This window comes from Anarrhichthys ocellatus, unplaced genomic scaffold (genome assembly GCF_004355925.1).
Source record: "Anarrhichthys ocellatus isolate YVR2014 unplaced genomic scaffold, GSC_Weel_1.0 scaffold142, whole genome shotgun sequence".
In the NCBI taxonomy this organism is placed as follows: domain Eukaryota; kingdom Metazoa; phylum Chordata; class Actinopteri; order Perciformes; family Anarhichadidae; genus Anarrhichthys; species Anarrhichthys ocellatus.
In genome coordinates, this window is record NW_022280172.1 from 324,326 (window position 1) to 340,288 (window position 15,963).

Here is a 15,963-nt window from a genome sequence, read left to right on the forward strand (position 1 = left end):
CTCAAATATTCAGAAATGTACCCGTTTCTTTGTACAAATGTATGACTTTTAATTTGAAATATCTCTTAATTGGTACTGTAAAAATGTCAAATTTTCAGTATGGGTGGAGTCAACGACGTCCTCAACACATGTATATCAGTCATTTTCTGGACTTATTGAGAAAATACTTTTTATTACACTTCAAATATCCATTTATGAAATATTTTCTCGATTCAAATGTATGAGTTTTAATTTGAAATATCTCTTAATTAGGACAGTACAAATGTCTTATTTTCTCTATGGGGGGAGTCAACGATGCCTTGATTACATATACATCAGTCATTGTATGGAATTATTGAGAAAAATATTTCATTCAGATCCAATTCTGGTGCTAATGAAAAGTGTAATGTCATAATTCTGGGCGATAAAGTAAAAGCGTGTGTAATGCAGAGTAATGACGGTCTAAACGAAGAGACACTTCTAGTTAGTGACGTACTGCGGTGGTTTAGAGATAAACCTGCAGTAATGCAACGTAATTACACTGTGATTGTGATGGGATTGAAGCCTGTCTCTCCACTCTGTCAACACACTGACCCTAGCTCTGTGTGTGTGTTTAGGGGGGGTATTAATCAGCCGGTCTGACCCTGGGTGTGACTGGACCTTTAACTATCCCTCATTACACACACACACACACCCGAAGAGCAGTAATTGAAAAGCAGCTGGTGTATTTAGAAGAATCATTACTGCTAAAAGAGGAGCAGCTGCATTTACATTGTGTGTGGGTGTGTGTCCTCTATCAATTTATTGTTGCCATCTTAAAAGGAGTTTGAGAAAGAAAGAAAATAAAGAATAAAAATAACAGAAGGAAAAGAAATAGGAAAGTATAAAGAAAGGAAAACATACGAGCGAGAGCGAGAGAGAGAGCGAGAGCGAGACTTCTGAATGTAATCAGTGTTGCAGCAGGGCTCTTCTCTCTATCAACACCTCTTAGCCCTTCCAGCTGGGGGGGCAGACCTCACACACACCCACAAAGGCATCTGGGGTCTTTGGTTTGTTCAGACTTCTCTCAGCTACGCATCACTAAGCACAAGGACCTGGAAGAGTGAGTGTGTGTGTGTGTGTGTGTGTGAGTGTGTGTCTGTGTGTGAGAGAGAGAGAGAGAGAGAGAGAGAGAGAGAGAGTGTAAGAGAGAGAGAATCTAGGGTGTAGTGGAGCATCTATTCCTCTCATCCCTGTCTGTCAGTCAGCGGTATGCACTCTTATGTTTGTATTACTGTCTGTGTGTGAGGGTCGGATTCAAAGGTGAATAACAAATTGTGGAGGTTCGGGTATTTTCTACCTCAAAGATTTTCCTTGTCCATTTCGACAGCCTTGGTACCACAGATGAAGAAGTTTTTCTGTACAGCACAGCATGACATGTTACAATGTTATTTCACCACTGCTGGTGTTTGTGTTTGAACAGTGCAGCTTGTTTTTTCAGGGTGAAAAAGCTCGCCTTGCATTCTGTTTTATAAACCAGGACTATGGAAGCCCATAGGGGACTTTATAAAATTGAAAATGTAATTCCAAAATAGGTTAATAATTTTCAATACATACTGTATATGTGTAAAAGTTTTAATTAAAACGAAAAAATACAATTATCAAATTCATTTTTCCATCCTCATCTAGGCGTTCTATGACTATTTCTAAATGAAAATGGAAAAGTAGTAAATAATACATACTTAATTTAAATTTTCAAATTGTATTCAACATTTGAATCTAAGTCTTTGAAAATGAAATGTCACCAAAGAACATTTTTCCTTTTCATACTCAAATTGTTAAAAATATTGCATATTAATTTTTGCACAAATGTAAAATCAGGTTACATTGTTTATATTTCCATTTTAAAATTAAAGTAACATTTTAATATTCTCCACTATACAGAGGGGTACAACATTGAAAATGAAATGTCAAACAGCTTTTCCATTTTTCTTTTAATATTGTCATAGAATGCCATACGAGTATGAGAAAATGAAAATGACATTGCATTTTTAGTTTGACTCAAATTACACATACAGTACATCAGTCAGTGTATGGAATTATTGAGAAAAATATTTTTGTAGCAGCTCAAATATTGTGATATTAGCCTTTTTTTGTCCTGAACATATATGCATTAGTCATTGTGGGGAATTATTGAGAAAAACATTTTCATAGCACCTTAAAAACTTCAGAAATTTGCCATTTGAAGATATAAATTCAGTTCAGAGTTTTTGCTTTGTAAAACATCTAAATTGACTGTCAGTCAGGTATTATTAATTTCCAGCAACCCTCAAATCAAAGAATAAATACACTTTACGCACAATTTAGGTGTATTTTTCCTTTAACTCACGAGATGATGGTATCATTTTTTATACTTATTGGAATATAATTCATTTAATCTCATTTCATTATGCAATATGTATACTTTGTTGGCATCTTATTTTGAAAACCGGATGTTCGTCTGTAGAAAACCGGAAGTTTTCACGTTAATCTTTCCGCTAACTTTGCAAAATCCTTCGCTCGCTCCCGTCCTGTCCCGTTTGGTTTTGGCGTTTACCGTAAGTTTCAGCGTATAGGTGCACTACAATTGAAGTGTCTGCTGAGTTGACCACGGAGATCTGAGTGTCTGCTGACTTGACCGCAGTATTATATGTTGGGGTAAATGTTCTACCTTGGGAAGGTATTCAGTGAGACTTTGGTTATATATTTCTAAAAATAATTAGTCATTCAATTAACTGATCTTTAAAAAAGCAATACTTTACTTGTACTAACTTTATACTATATGTATAATACTATATGTATAATCATTATTTTACAATTACATTGTAAAATATGTTGTGGTCTGCGAACATACTTGGATGGGTGGAGGGTAAATAAAACAGATAGGCACCACATATTTCAGTCCATGTGAAGCTGCGTGGAGCTCAGCTGACTCTGGATAAATAAAGGTTAAATTCAAATTTGCAGCAGGAGTAGCCCGTGGAGCAGACAGACAGATGCCTCCCAGCTTCCTGTCATCCTGCCCGCCTCAGCAGATAGCCGCATCCTCTTGCTCCGAGCAGAGGACACGGAGCAGCTGGCTGCAGCCATGGGACAATCTCACCAGCTGGAACACTGGAGCTTGTCTGACTGAAGGTGCAGTATCCTGGCTAGATGTCTCTGTTTTGTGGTGTCTCGGGACCAGTTTTCTAAGTATAGCTTACTGTTTAACCTTCAGGATTCAGATAAGGTCTCACTGTGTGCTCAGTGTTGGACCGCTTTCCGTTGGGTGAACACATGACCGTGTGCCTAGAGATGAAGATGACGGTGTGGTTTGGGTGTTATTGACTGGAATGGGTGGGGATGATGGAGTGAATCAACGTGACTGTAGGTGATATACGCCGTCCCGTATCCTGTGCATGAAAAATGACACAATCTCACACTTTCGTGTTTTCTGACTTATAAGAAGGTACACGCAGTAAATAAACCCAACGTGTTTCAGGAATGAATAGAGACGACTGCTAATTTCGGCTTTATTTGACAATAATCAATATCTACTATATCAAGGTTCCAAACTTGAAATAGTGTCGCATATGCTTCCATCATAACACACCGCGCCCCCCTGGACCAGACAGCATACTGTGCTAAAATTAAGGTAGATTACATATGGATACGGTTATTCATTTACTTTGTGTGTGAGCCGAATTGCAGAACAGTGCCACCTGATTAAATAGTAGGTATCCAACATGTTTTAAAGACCTTGGTAGCTGCCAATAAGTAAAGTCGCGGGAACTTGAAACATTTTCGAATGACGTCTCGTGAGAGTGATTCTCCGGAGCATAGAATGGGAGGGCGGTAACCCCGCGCTACAGTCTACGCTTTAACTAAAGACCAGTCCCGTAGTGAGGAAGGAGTGGAGCGGCTGATGCCGTGCGGCGTAGAACTAAAGAAGGAACATTAATGACCTATGAATAAGGTTGTGGGTCCTCATTGGGAGTCCTCAGTGAGTAGAACATTGACAGTTGGTTCCTTTGGAAGAATTTCGCCTGTTCTGGAATGTAGAGGAGTCGGCTTCAGTCGTGGAAAAAAATGCAAAGATCTCAGCCTTCCCACGGGAAGTTAGTCAAATAATCATCAGATGGCACTGATGCTGCTGCTACTGATGCAGCCTAGTTCATGCTGTACGTTTTGCTAAACTATTTCTGTCACCAGTAATACATGATGGGGGGTTTGTACACTTCGGCGTAATGTTAATAAAAGTGCTGTTTTAAAAAGAGAAGTTATGTGTCCCATCTGTAGGGACAACACATGTATACAAGATATATCGCATACACATTTTTCCTTAAGATTTGAGTCCTGGTTGATATAGAATTTCTATATGAGTGAAAAGAATGACGTGGTAGAGTTTAGCATTCTGGAGTCGATTCAAAATTCCATACGAACATGCTATTTTTCAGAATTGTGTGCATAGTTTCATTTTTTATGTGTAATGGAGAAAAGTGTAATGCAGCATTTTTCCATGAATGTCACCACAGATACAGTTTGTAATACTGCAAATATATACACCATTGTGCTGCCTCCTTTGGCAATATATAGTGAGTTAACAGACATTTATTTAAATGAAAATCTTTGAGATCGTCACTTTAACATGTCATATACAATTAGGGCTTAAGATCCATCTGTACATATTTTATTTTTGTATTCATTTATTTATTCACATTTGCAGTTTGTGTGCAAGTCTGAGGATGATAATGCTCTTAACCCCATTGGATTGTGTACATTGTTCTGTTTGCGCTATGGATTTGTTTGACCATCATAATGAACAAATAATTACTAGCCTATTTGTTTCTGTTAGAATAGGAATATGTTTATCCATCATACCTGCTTATTCCTATTTGTTGATGCGTGTGGAGCTGGTGTGGAGGCTATATCCGTGCTGTCTGGAGGATATTCCACTTGCATGCATTGAGCAGAAGGCAAGGAAAAAACACTGGACAACCAGAAAGAAAACACATACACAGCTATGGAATATTCTGTGTTTTCAGTTAATCTGAGATGTATGAATTTTGGACTTATTTGCATGTGTTTTGGACTGTAGGAACCACACAAACACAGGGAGGACAGGGGCTGACATTCAGACCAGTCACACAGTGCCAAACACGAAGGCAAATACAATAAATGACATGCTGATAGTCGAGGGGATTCACTCTTTTAAAGTGTGACGGATTCAGGAAAATATTTAAAGGGATAGTTGGATTCTATTGTTTTTGTTTGTAAGTTAGACAAACCTATGGATTGCTTTTGTCCCCATACATTAGAAGCATGGTGATGATGATAGTCATGATAGTCATTGTTGTCCTTTCCATTAAGTAAGTAATGTCAGTAGCACAAAGGTACGCATAGAGTAGACAGCAGCAACCTTCTACAAACATAGAGGAAGTGATCAAACCAAGTGGACCTCCCATTTGTCTGATGTGAACTTGTCCTGTGCCTGTGTCATGCCACTGAGCACTAAATAAAGAGCATATGAAGATATTAAAGCCACAGGTATACTGGATTTTACTGGTCCAAGCTGTCACATTCAGTTCAGTACAAAACAAGGCTTGTACAAGCAATTCAATTTAATTCATTTTGTATAGCCCAAAATCACAGATATCAAAAAGAAAATCAGAGGGCTTTACAATCTGTACACATACGACATCGTCTGTTCCTGGACCCTCACATCAGTACATGAAATACTCCCCCCAAAACTGCACTGCACTGCAGCAGCCTATTAACAGAATGATCCCATCATGATTGTTTCTGTGGTCTTTTAATAAGCTATTAATGAGAAAGTAACATACTGTCAGTCGCACCTGAGCTGACAACGGTGCTCTCAGTCACCAGTGAGAACTCCATTGCTAAAAGCTAATTCAGACAGTGACAGTGGTGATTCAGTATATTTAGTTCACTCTGTAGATTTGACTCATTCCAACATGTACTGAACATCTCTATTGTCCTTTAAAATAGGCAGGGCAGAGTCAAAGATTTCCATCACACAAAGGAGCCCATTGTGAACTCCACGCTGACACGGTAAGAACATGCATAGCCAGAAGCCTTTCGCAGTGCGGCAACAGTGCTAGTAACTGCAACACATGCTGCCATTGAACATCTGAAATTTAATAAACACCTAATAACCTTGCAGTAAAAAATTCTGGTTAAAGCCCCATTGAGCCAAATTGATGATTTGTGATATTGGGCTGTAGAAGTAGAATTAACTTCACATGACTACTTATGTTAAGTCTATAATGTTACACTTTCAACATTATTTGTTGAATAACAAATAATGCTGAGCAACGCAATGTAGCCGTAAAGCTCTGAACACACGTCATTGGGAGACGATTCTGTCGAGGTCATGATGATGCTGAGTCATCTCTGCTGCTTTCAGCTCTGTGCCTCTTTAAGCTGCGAGTGCGTGTCAGGGAGAGAGACTGGCCATGCATCAAGAACCTTCATCTCAGCGTCAGTATGTTTCTTCCTGTGTCTGTTTCTTTCATCTATTCGTTCACATCCATCGTCATCAATTGAATATAACAATAAGTGATTTTGTTAGGTTGAATAGGAAGGAATGTATAATTCTGCTGGTTCATAAAAGTTGTGGCCGCCAGGGGCATTGTTTAGTCACCAGTTTGGTGTCCATCCACTGGACAAACAGCAACTTCTCCACTCGTAGCCATCTGATGTCTCACCCGCTTGGCCTTCTTCACCAGTTTGTTTGGTGGCAGGGAAACCCCTACGGTTCTCACGCATAGTCCCACAAGCCATGATATGTTTTTGGTCCAAATCAGTCAGAAGCTTGGGACTGGTGTAGAAGTTGTCCATAAATACCTGATATCCTGTTCCCAACAGTGGAATTTCCAGAAGCATCATCGCAGCAGAGTAGCCCAGTCCATCTGTCAACTGTACTGCTGTCTTCCCCTCAAAAAATTCCATGTGTAGCCATGCATGTCTGCAAGCACAAACCGTTTTATTCCCCACTTTGTTGGTTTTAGTGGTAAATACTGTTTGAAACCTAGACTTGCTTTTCAATTCAATTCAATTCAATTCAATTAATTTTTGTATAGCCCAAAATCACAAATTACAAATTTGCCTCAGAGGGCTTTACAATATGTACACATTTGACATCCTCTTGTCCCGGGACCCTCACATCGGAACGGGAGAAACTCCCCCAAAAAAACCCTTTAACGGGGAGAAAAGAGGAAGAAACCTTAGGGAGAGCAAAAGAGGAGGGATCCCTCTCCCAGGATGGACAGAAGTGCAATAGATGTCATGTGTGGAACAGGATAAGTGAACAACACATTCAATGTAATTACAGCACATTCAATGTATAACAGAACCACGGCAGGAGGCAAGACCTGGTCCAGGTATAACCCGGATACACAGGAATCTGTGAGGCGAGAAAGCACAGAGACTCTAGTGAAGAAGCAGGTCAATAACGTGCATTAATGGTATCGGTAATATTAATTAGTAATGTGAGTAATAATAAAAGTGATATTAGCAGTTGGAGTCAGCAGGGCCATTGTAGGAGGAAGGACCAGGGTCCAGATGAAACCATGCTCCATGGAAACCTGTGAGGCGAAAAAGCACAGAGACTCTGGTGAAGAAGCAGGTCAATAATGTGCAGTAATGGTATTGGTAATATGAATTTTTGTAATGTGAGTAATAATAAAAGTGATATTAGCAGTTGGAGTCAGCAGGGCCATGGTAGGAGGGAGGACCAGGGTCCAGATGAAACCATGCTCCATGGAAACCTGTGAGGAGAGAAAGCACAAGGACTCCGGGGAAGAGACAAAGTCAGTACTGTGCATTAATGGTATCAGTAATAGGGTTAATACTGTTCATAATGAAGATCGTAGTAGGTGTCAGCAGGGCCATGGCTGGTGGAAGGACCAGTGTCCAGATAAAACTGGGGTCATGGGAACCTGTGAGGCGAGAAAGCACAAATACTCTGGGGAAGAAGTAAAGTTAGTAAGGAGCATTAATGGGACATCAATTCATACAGACAGAGGTGAAGAAGAGGAGAGAGGAGTTCAGTTTATCCTAGGAAGACCCCCTGTAGTTTTTGCCTATACCAGTTTGTCTAAGGGCCGGTCCAAGGCAAACCAGAGCCAGCCCTAACTATAAGCACTATCAAAAAGGTAAGTCTTAAGCCTACTCTTAAATGTGGCGAGTGTGTCTTTTAAATTCTATTCTAGATTTTACAGGGAGCCAGTGCAGAGAAGCTAATACAGGAGTAATATGATCTCTTTTCTTAGTTCTTGTTAGTACACGAGCTGCAGCATTCTGAATCAACTGGAGAGATTTAAGAGACTTATTAGAGCAGCCTGAAAATAAGGAATTGCAGTAATCTAGTCTAGAGGTAACAAATGCATGAACTAATTTCTCTGCATCGCTTTGAGACAGGATGTGCCTGATTTTTGAAATATTACGTAGGTGAAAAAAGGCAGTCCTAGAAATTAGTTTTATCTGAGAGTTAAAAGACAAATCCTGATCAAAGGTAACTCCAAGATTCTTTACGGTGCTGTTGGATGCCAGCGCAACGCCATCCAGAGAAACCACATCACCAGACAACCGATTTCAGAGGTGCTCTGGGCCCAGTAGAATAACTTCAGTTTTGTCTGAGTTTAACATCAGGAAGTTGCAGGTCATCCAGGTTTTTATGTCCTTAAGACATGGTTGCAGTTTAGCAAGCATGTCTTAAGGACATATATATCGATCAAACTAGATGAAACCAATCAGGTTTCATCTAGTTTGATCGATATATATATAATTGAGTGTCATCTGCATAACAATGAAAGTTTATAGTGTTTTCTGATAATATTGCCTAAAGGAAGCATATATAAGGTGAACAAGATTGGTCCAAGCACAGAGCCTTGTGGAACTCCATAATTGACGTTGGGCTTCATCGTTTACAAAAACAAACTGAGATCGATCCGATAAATAGGATCCAAACCAGTTCAGTGCAGTTCCTTTGATGCCAATATAATGTTCTAGTCTCTGCAACAGGATGTAGTGGTCTATAGTGTCGAACGCAGCACTAAGGCCTAACAGGACAAGAACAGAGACTAGTCCTTTGTCTGATGCGATTAGAAGGTCATTAGTTATTTTTACCGGAGCTGTCTCTGTGCTATGATGCTTTCTAAATCCTGACTGAAAATCCTCAAATAAACTATTGTTACGTAGAAAGTCACACAACTGATTTGCAACTGCTTTCTCAAGGATCTTAGAGAGAAAGGGAAGGTTAGAGATCGGTCTGTAGTTGGCCAACACCTCTGGATCGAGAGTGGGCTTCTTAAGAAGAGGTTTAATTACAGCTATTTTGAAGGACTGTGGTACATGGCCTGTTAATAAAGACAGGTTGATCATATCTAATAAAGTCCTGCTAATTAATGGTAGCACTTCTTTAAGCAGCCTAGTCGGTATAGGGTCTAAGAGACAGGTAGAAGGTTTAGACGTAGAAATTGTTGAAGTCAGTTTGTCAAGGTCGATGGGAGTAAAGCCATCTAAACATATATCAGGGTTTACAGCTGTTTCTAAGGTTACTCTATTTGTGGAAAGATCGGTAATAGTCGAGGGCAGTACATTGTTTATATTCTCTCTAATAGTTATAATCTTATCATTAAAGAAGTTCATGAAGTCATTGCTACTGAGGTCTATAGGGATACTCGGCACAACAGAGCTGTGACTCTGTCAGCCTGGCTACAGTGCTGAAGAGGAACCTGGGGTTGTTCTTATTTTTCTCTATTAACGATGAGTAATAAGCTGCTCTGGCATTACGGAGGGCCTTCTTATACGTTTTAAGACTGTCTCGCCAGACTAACCGAGATTCTTCCAAATTATTGGAACGCCATGTTCTTTCAAGTTTTCGCGATGTTTGCTTTAATTTGCGGGTTTGAGGGTTATACCATGGAGCGAACCTCCTTTGTTTTACTAACTTCTTTTTTAAAGGAGCAATAGAGTCTAGTGTCCTTCTCAGTGAGCTTGTAGCACTATCGACAAGATGATCAATCTGGGTAGGACTAAAGTTATCACAGGAGTCCTCTGTTATATTGAAGCATGGTATTGAGTTAAATACAGACAGAATCGCTTCTTTAAATTGAGCTACGGCACCATCAGATAGACATCTAGTGTAGTAACTCTTGCTTACCGGTGTACACTCCGTTAGTAGGAATTCAAAGGTTATTAGATAATGGTCCGATAAAAGAGGGTTCTGTGGAAAGACTATTAAATCTTCTATGTTAATGCCATAAGTCAGAACCAGGTCGAGAGTGTGGTTAAAACAGTGAGTGGGTTTCTGTACATTCTGACAGAAACCAATCGAATCTAATAATAAGAATAGAATAGAATAGAATAGTACTTTATTCATCCCCAAGGGGAAATTTGTCTGTGGCAGCAGCAAACAGGGTTACACAATAAAATAAAAATATTAAGTGTGGAAAATGCACAATATATACAATGTAATAAAATAAAATAACCAATCAGGACCTATTAGATTTAAGAAGATAAAGTAATAAAAATGCACAGTTTAAACACCAAGTATAATCATATTAAACTAAGTATGAAAAAATAAACAAAACAGTAGTGCAAAAGATCACCAGCAGCAGCAACAACAGTGTAGCATTGTTATAGTCTTGTGTTTGATTTGGCCAGAGGTGATTTGTTATAGAGTCTAATAGCAGAGGGCAGGAATGTTTTCCTGTATCGGTCCTTGTGACAGCGTAGCTGAATCAGTCTGTTGGAGAAAGTGCTCCGCTGTCCCTGCAGTAGGTGGTGGAGAGGGTGGTCCGGGTTATCCAATATGGACAATAGTTTCTTCAGTGTCCTCCTCTCCACCACCTCTTCTACAATGTCTTGTTTGCAGCCAATGATGGAGCCGGCCTTCTTAATCAGTTTATTAAGTCTGTTGGTGTCTCCGGCTCCAATGCTGCTCCCCCAGCAGACTACGGCGAAGTACAGTGGACTGGCCACAACAGACTGGTAGAACATCTCCAGCATCTTGCTGCACACGTTGAAGGATCGAAGTTTCCTCAAGAAAAAGAGTCGACTCATCCCCTTCTTGTACACAGCGTTGATGTTGGTCTTCCATTTCAGCCTGTTGTCGATGGAGACACCCAGGTACTTGTACTCCTCCACCATGTCCACGTCCTCTCCCAGAACTTTCACCGGTTGTGGAGCCATCGTCTTCCTCCTGAAGTTGACCACCATCTCTCTGGTCTTGGCCATGTTCAGACGCAGGTGATTTCTACCGGCCCACTCTATAAAGCCAACCACTACTGTCCTGTAATCCTCCTCCCGTCCGTCCCTTATACACCCGACCACTGCAGAGTCATCAGAGAACTTCTGCAGATGGCATGACCCTGAGTTGTACTGGAAGTCAGTGGTGTACAAGGTGAACAGGAAGGGAGACAGGACAGTTCCCTGTGGGGCTCCAGTATCACTGACCACCGTATCAGACAGCACACGGCCTAGTCGGACAAACTGTGGTCTGCCTGTGAGGTAGTCAGTGATCCAGGAGACGGTGGATGCGTTAACCCCCACCACCCGCAGCTTCTCACTCAGCAGCACTGGTTGGATGGTGTTGAATGCACTGGAGAAATCAAAGAAAGTGATTCTCACAGAGCCACCGGTTCCGTCCAGGTGCGACTGAGCTCGTTGCAGCAGGTAGATGATGGCATCGTCCACCCCCACATGAGGCTGATATGCAAATTGCAGAGGGTCCAGTGAGGATTTCACCTGCGGTCGAAGGTGGGCCAAGACCAGCCTCTCCAGCACCTTCATCACATGAGATGTGAGGGCAACTGGTCGGTAGTCATTGAGGCCAGATGGTGTCGTCTTCTTTGGTACGGGAACCAGGCACGACGTCTTCCACAGCACCGGGACTTCCTCCTGCTTCAGGCTCAGGTTGAAGAGATGTTGAAGGACATTAGACAGCTGGATGGCACAGGTCTTCAGGACCCTGGGGCTGATGCCATCAGGTCCCGCAGCCTTTCCTTGATGGAGTCGCTCCAGCTGTCTTCTCACCTGGCCAGTCGTCACAGAGAGGGGGGGGAGGGCGGTCATAGTGTCAGTGGTGGCAGAGCCCTTTGAAGTGGAGAGCTCTGAGTCCATGCAGCACACCAGGGGGGACAGAGGGGGAGGTGTTTGGGAGATGTGGTGTGTGGAGGAGACAGATGAGGGCTCTGAGCTAAACCTATTGAAGAAAGAGTTTAGCTCGTTGGCCCTCTCCAGGGAGCCCCCTGGTTGTCTCCCTCCAACCTTGAAGCCGGTTATCTGCTTCATTCCAGTCCACACCTCCTTCATGTTGTTCTGCTGGAACAATAAGATAAATGAATAAGATAAATGCAGTACTAAGGCTATTGTTCTCGACATCCACATGAATATTAAAGTCACCTACAATAATTACTTTATCTGTTTTAAGGACTAGACTTAATAAAAACTGAGAAAATTCCGATAGAAATTCAGAATACGGACCTGGGCCCCGGTACACTATAACAAATATAACTGGCGGTATTGTTTTCCACGTTGGGTGTGAAAGACTAAGAACCAGGCTTTCAAATGTGTTATAATCTAGTTTAGGTTTAAGGTTTATTAATAGGCTTGAGTCAAAGATGGCTGCTACTCCACCTCCTCGGCCAGTGCCTCGAGTAATGTGAGTATTAATATGACTTGGAGGAGTTGATTCATTTAGGATGACATTTTCTTCATTACACAGCCAGGTTTCAGTAAGACAAGATGAATCAATATGATTATCTGATATTAGCTCATTTACTAGTACAGCTTTAGATGACAAAGATCTGATATTTAAGAGTCCACATTTAATTATCCTATTTTGTTGCACTGTTGCGGTAGTTTTAACTTGGATTAGGTTATGTTGTTTAACTCCTCGATCATTTATTTTTGATTTAATTAATTTAAGTGGCCGTGGGGCAGACAGTCTCTATGTGGTTTTGCGTGAGTAACTGCTCCAATGGAAGCTCAGAGGAGTGTGTAAGACTGCAACTCTGCTTCCTGGTCTGAACTCTGGGTTGTCATGGACCAGGTCCACAAAGAAACTGGGTCAGATTTGCAGAGATGAGATCTGCTCCATCCAAAGTGGGATGAATGCCGTCCCTCCTAAGCAAACCAGGTTTTCCCCAGAAAGTGTCCCAGTTGTCTACGAAGCCCACATTGTTTGCTGGGCACCACCAAGACAGCCAGCGGTGAAACGATGACATGCGGTTAAACATTTCATCATTGGTCAGATTCGGGAGGGGGCCAGAGAAGACTACGGAGTCCGACATGGCTTTTGCGTATGTACACACAGATTCCACATTAACTTTAGTGATCTCAGAGAGCCGTAGTCGGGTGTCATTACCGCCAACATGTATAACAATCTTACTGTATTTACGGTTATCTTTAGCCATTACTTTCAGATAGGACTCAATGTCGCCTGCTCTGGCCCCGGGTATACATGTAACTGTAGCCTCTGGTTTCGCTAGCTTCACATTTCTCAGAATAGAGCTACCTATGACCAGAGTCGGTCTCTCAGCTGAGAAATCAACTCTGCTGGGTGCGAAAGACCCGTTTGTAACGCGAGGTGGCTGCTGGCAAGTCGAGTGCCTCCCGGGAGCAGTCACCCGGCCCCCCGGCTGCTCGGGGGCTGCAGGGAGACGGCTAGCGGGAGCCACGTCTGTTTGGGCCGCACCGGCTACGCCCGCAGTCACCAGCGTCTTAGCTTCCATGGTGCGGAGCCGTACTTCTATCTCGCTAAGCCTTGCATCTAACCGTTGAGTTACCTCAGTCTGCGCCAACGAGTAGGGGTGAAGGGTAGAAGAAGCCCGGGAGGGAGTATTCTCCGTCAGGACTGCGAAGCGGTTGGAGGTATTTAACGGAAGCTCCCCAGCTGGTTTTCTCAGGAGGCCGCGGCGTACCACCTCCGTCCAGGATGCCGGTTTCGGAGTGGAGCTATGGGAGCTTTTGTGGCTACTATCCTCTCATCTATTGCCAGCTTCTGGTCAGGATGATACGATGCTTTAAAGGCTAACATAATGTCATTGTAAAGTGGCTTGACTTTGACAAGCCGGTCATGCTGTGGAGTTCCCCTTTTCTCTTCATTTTTTTCATCTTCATCAGGGTCACTGAGGTGGAGACACCAGAAGATGGCATTGAACCGATTTCGGCTCATGGCTGACGCTGGAAAGCGGGGAATGTAAGGCGGTACTTTCCTCCAGTAGTCATCTTTTGTAGGACACCTCACCAGTCCACAGAAAATGATGACGGCCAAAAATCTGAAAACCTCGTCCTTTGTTATGGGTTTCCATCTGAATTTTTTTCCTACCGCCTCCAGTTTCTGTGCCATCTTATTTGTGTTTGTAATGATAGTACGTACCACAGTGAGGTTGAAAAACAGCTTGACAAGTTGGAAGGGTGACCACCTTGATTCTCGGCTGATAGTGGGGCCACTTGAATGATGAGTGTGAAAGTTGTGTGGGAGAGGCTGTGTGTCAGGGTTATCCGTCTCAAGCCATATACAGTCTCCTCCACTTCCTTTTCACCTCTCCTTTGTGTAGTGGGGGTCTCAGCAGGCTGTGCTGATGTTTAGCTGGATGGGGTCGTTGACACACTTCTCCGACCTGTGCTCAGTGCGGGTGTGGTCAATGGCTTTTCTCTTTGTCTGGAACGTTTGAACGTTGAGGGTGGGTGCTGGAGGTGCAGGTCTTCTCTTTGTCCTGGATGGTAGTGGGGGAGGGACTGACGATGATGGCCCTGGTTGTTGACTGAGGTCAACAACCAGGTGTTCATCTGTGTCCTCATCATCCAGACTGTTAGAAAAGTTTTAGAATGAGTTGGTATCACTACTGTAATGATAATTATATTCAGCAATTTGTAGCTCCATGCAAATATGAAATCTCCATGGGACAATACAGTAGAATAACTAATAGCACAATGATAGCATGCAAAATACTTGTAGTCATAGATGAAACACATACCATGACTTTCTTTTCTTTCTCGGTTGGGTGGCAGCAGGAGAGGCCTGTGGAGGCTCCCAGTCCTCATCATCATCTACCTCATCGACACTGAGAAAAAGAATAAACAAGATTATAAATAGTTTATGCAACTACCAATACAAATAATTGTTTCAGCTAGTAGTTATTACTTGTCTTCTAGCTGTCTGCTAGAAGACAAGTAATAACTACTCAAATGTGGTCAAATGAACAAAACATCCTAAACTCAAGTACATACAATGGATAAATAGCATGTGGAAAAAGTATGTCTCTCCACCAAAAGCGATTATGTAGCAAACAACACACACCAGAATAGCACAAAGATATATATAACACATGTGAAACATGAAATAAATATAGGGTAAACCAGCTGTGATATGAATAATCGTACTTGTCTATGACCGGATCAATCCCACGCACAAACAAATCCTTTTCGTCTGTGGCATAATCCTGGTCGCTGTGGGAGGAATCCTCAAAAATCTTGTGCAATGCTTCTTCGACGGAATACTTTGTTTTCCTTTTATTTTTAGCCATTGCAAAAACTAAGTATTTATGGTCGAAGACGTGGTGTCTGTAGTTAGCAGACTTGCTGTGCGTAATAGCGCACGGCCGAGTATGCAGGTAGCTCAGTTACGTGTGACTGTATACGTCCCCAGGAAAGCTCAATTTGCATATGCAATACGTCGTAAGAAAGCCTAAAGTCTCCTCTAGACCAGTGATTCTTAACCATGGGGCCGCGGCCCACGATTGGGCCGTGAGCGCCACCTAGAGGGCCGCAAAAAACTTTCAGTTTTGCACCTGTGGGCCGCGAAGGCCGCGGGACCGCATAGGTTATCAATTGAAGACACCGGAGATATTACTGTTATCCATGAGACGCTCAGTTACAATATAGCTTCCCACCACCTGCTCCAATAAGCAGAAGAAGACACTCAGCTAGCCGCTAGCCCAGGGGTCGGCAACCTGC

The 15,963-nt window shown here is 42.3% G+C and overlaps 1 protein-coding gene across 8 annotated transcripts in view; it reads left to right on the forward strand.

The window, feature by feature from the left end:
• The first annotated feature begins 2,650 nt into the window (after positions 1 to 2,650).
• rell2 (RELT like 2) overlaps positions 2,651 to 15,963 on the forward strand; it is a 32,502-nt gene continuing 19,189 nt past the window's right edge. For 2 of the 8 annotated variants that reach the window (XM_031877614.1, XM_031877616.1), the window contains exon 1: positions 3,057 to 3,132. Coding sequence is in view for 1 of the 8 variants with exons in the window: in XM_031877609.1 (XP_031733469.1) it covers positions 2,994 to 3,132 (139 nt within the window). In the remaining 7 variants the exon portion in view is untranslated. The other 6 variants (XM_031877610.1, XM_031877615.1, XM_031877609.1 and 3 more) reach the window with 5 other exon arrangements.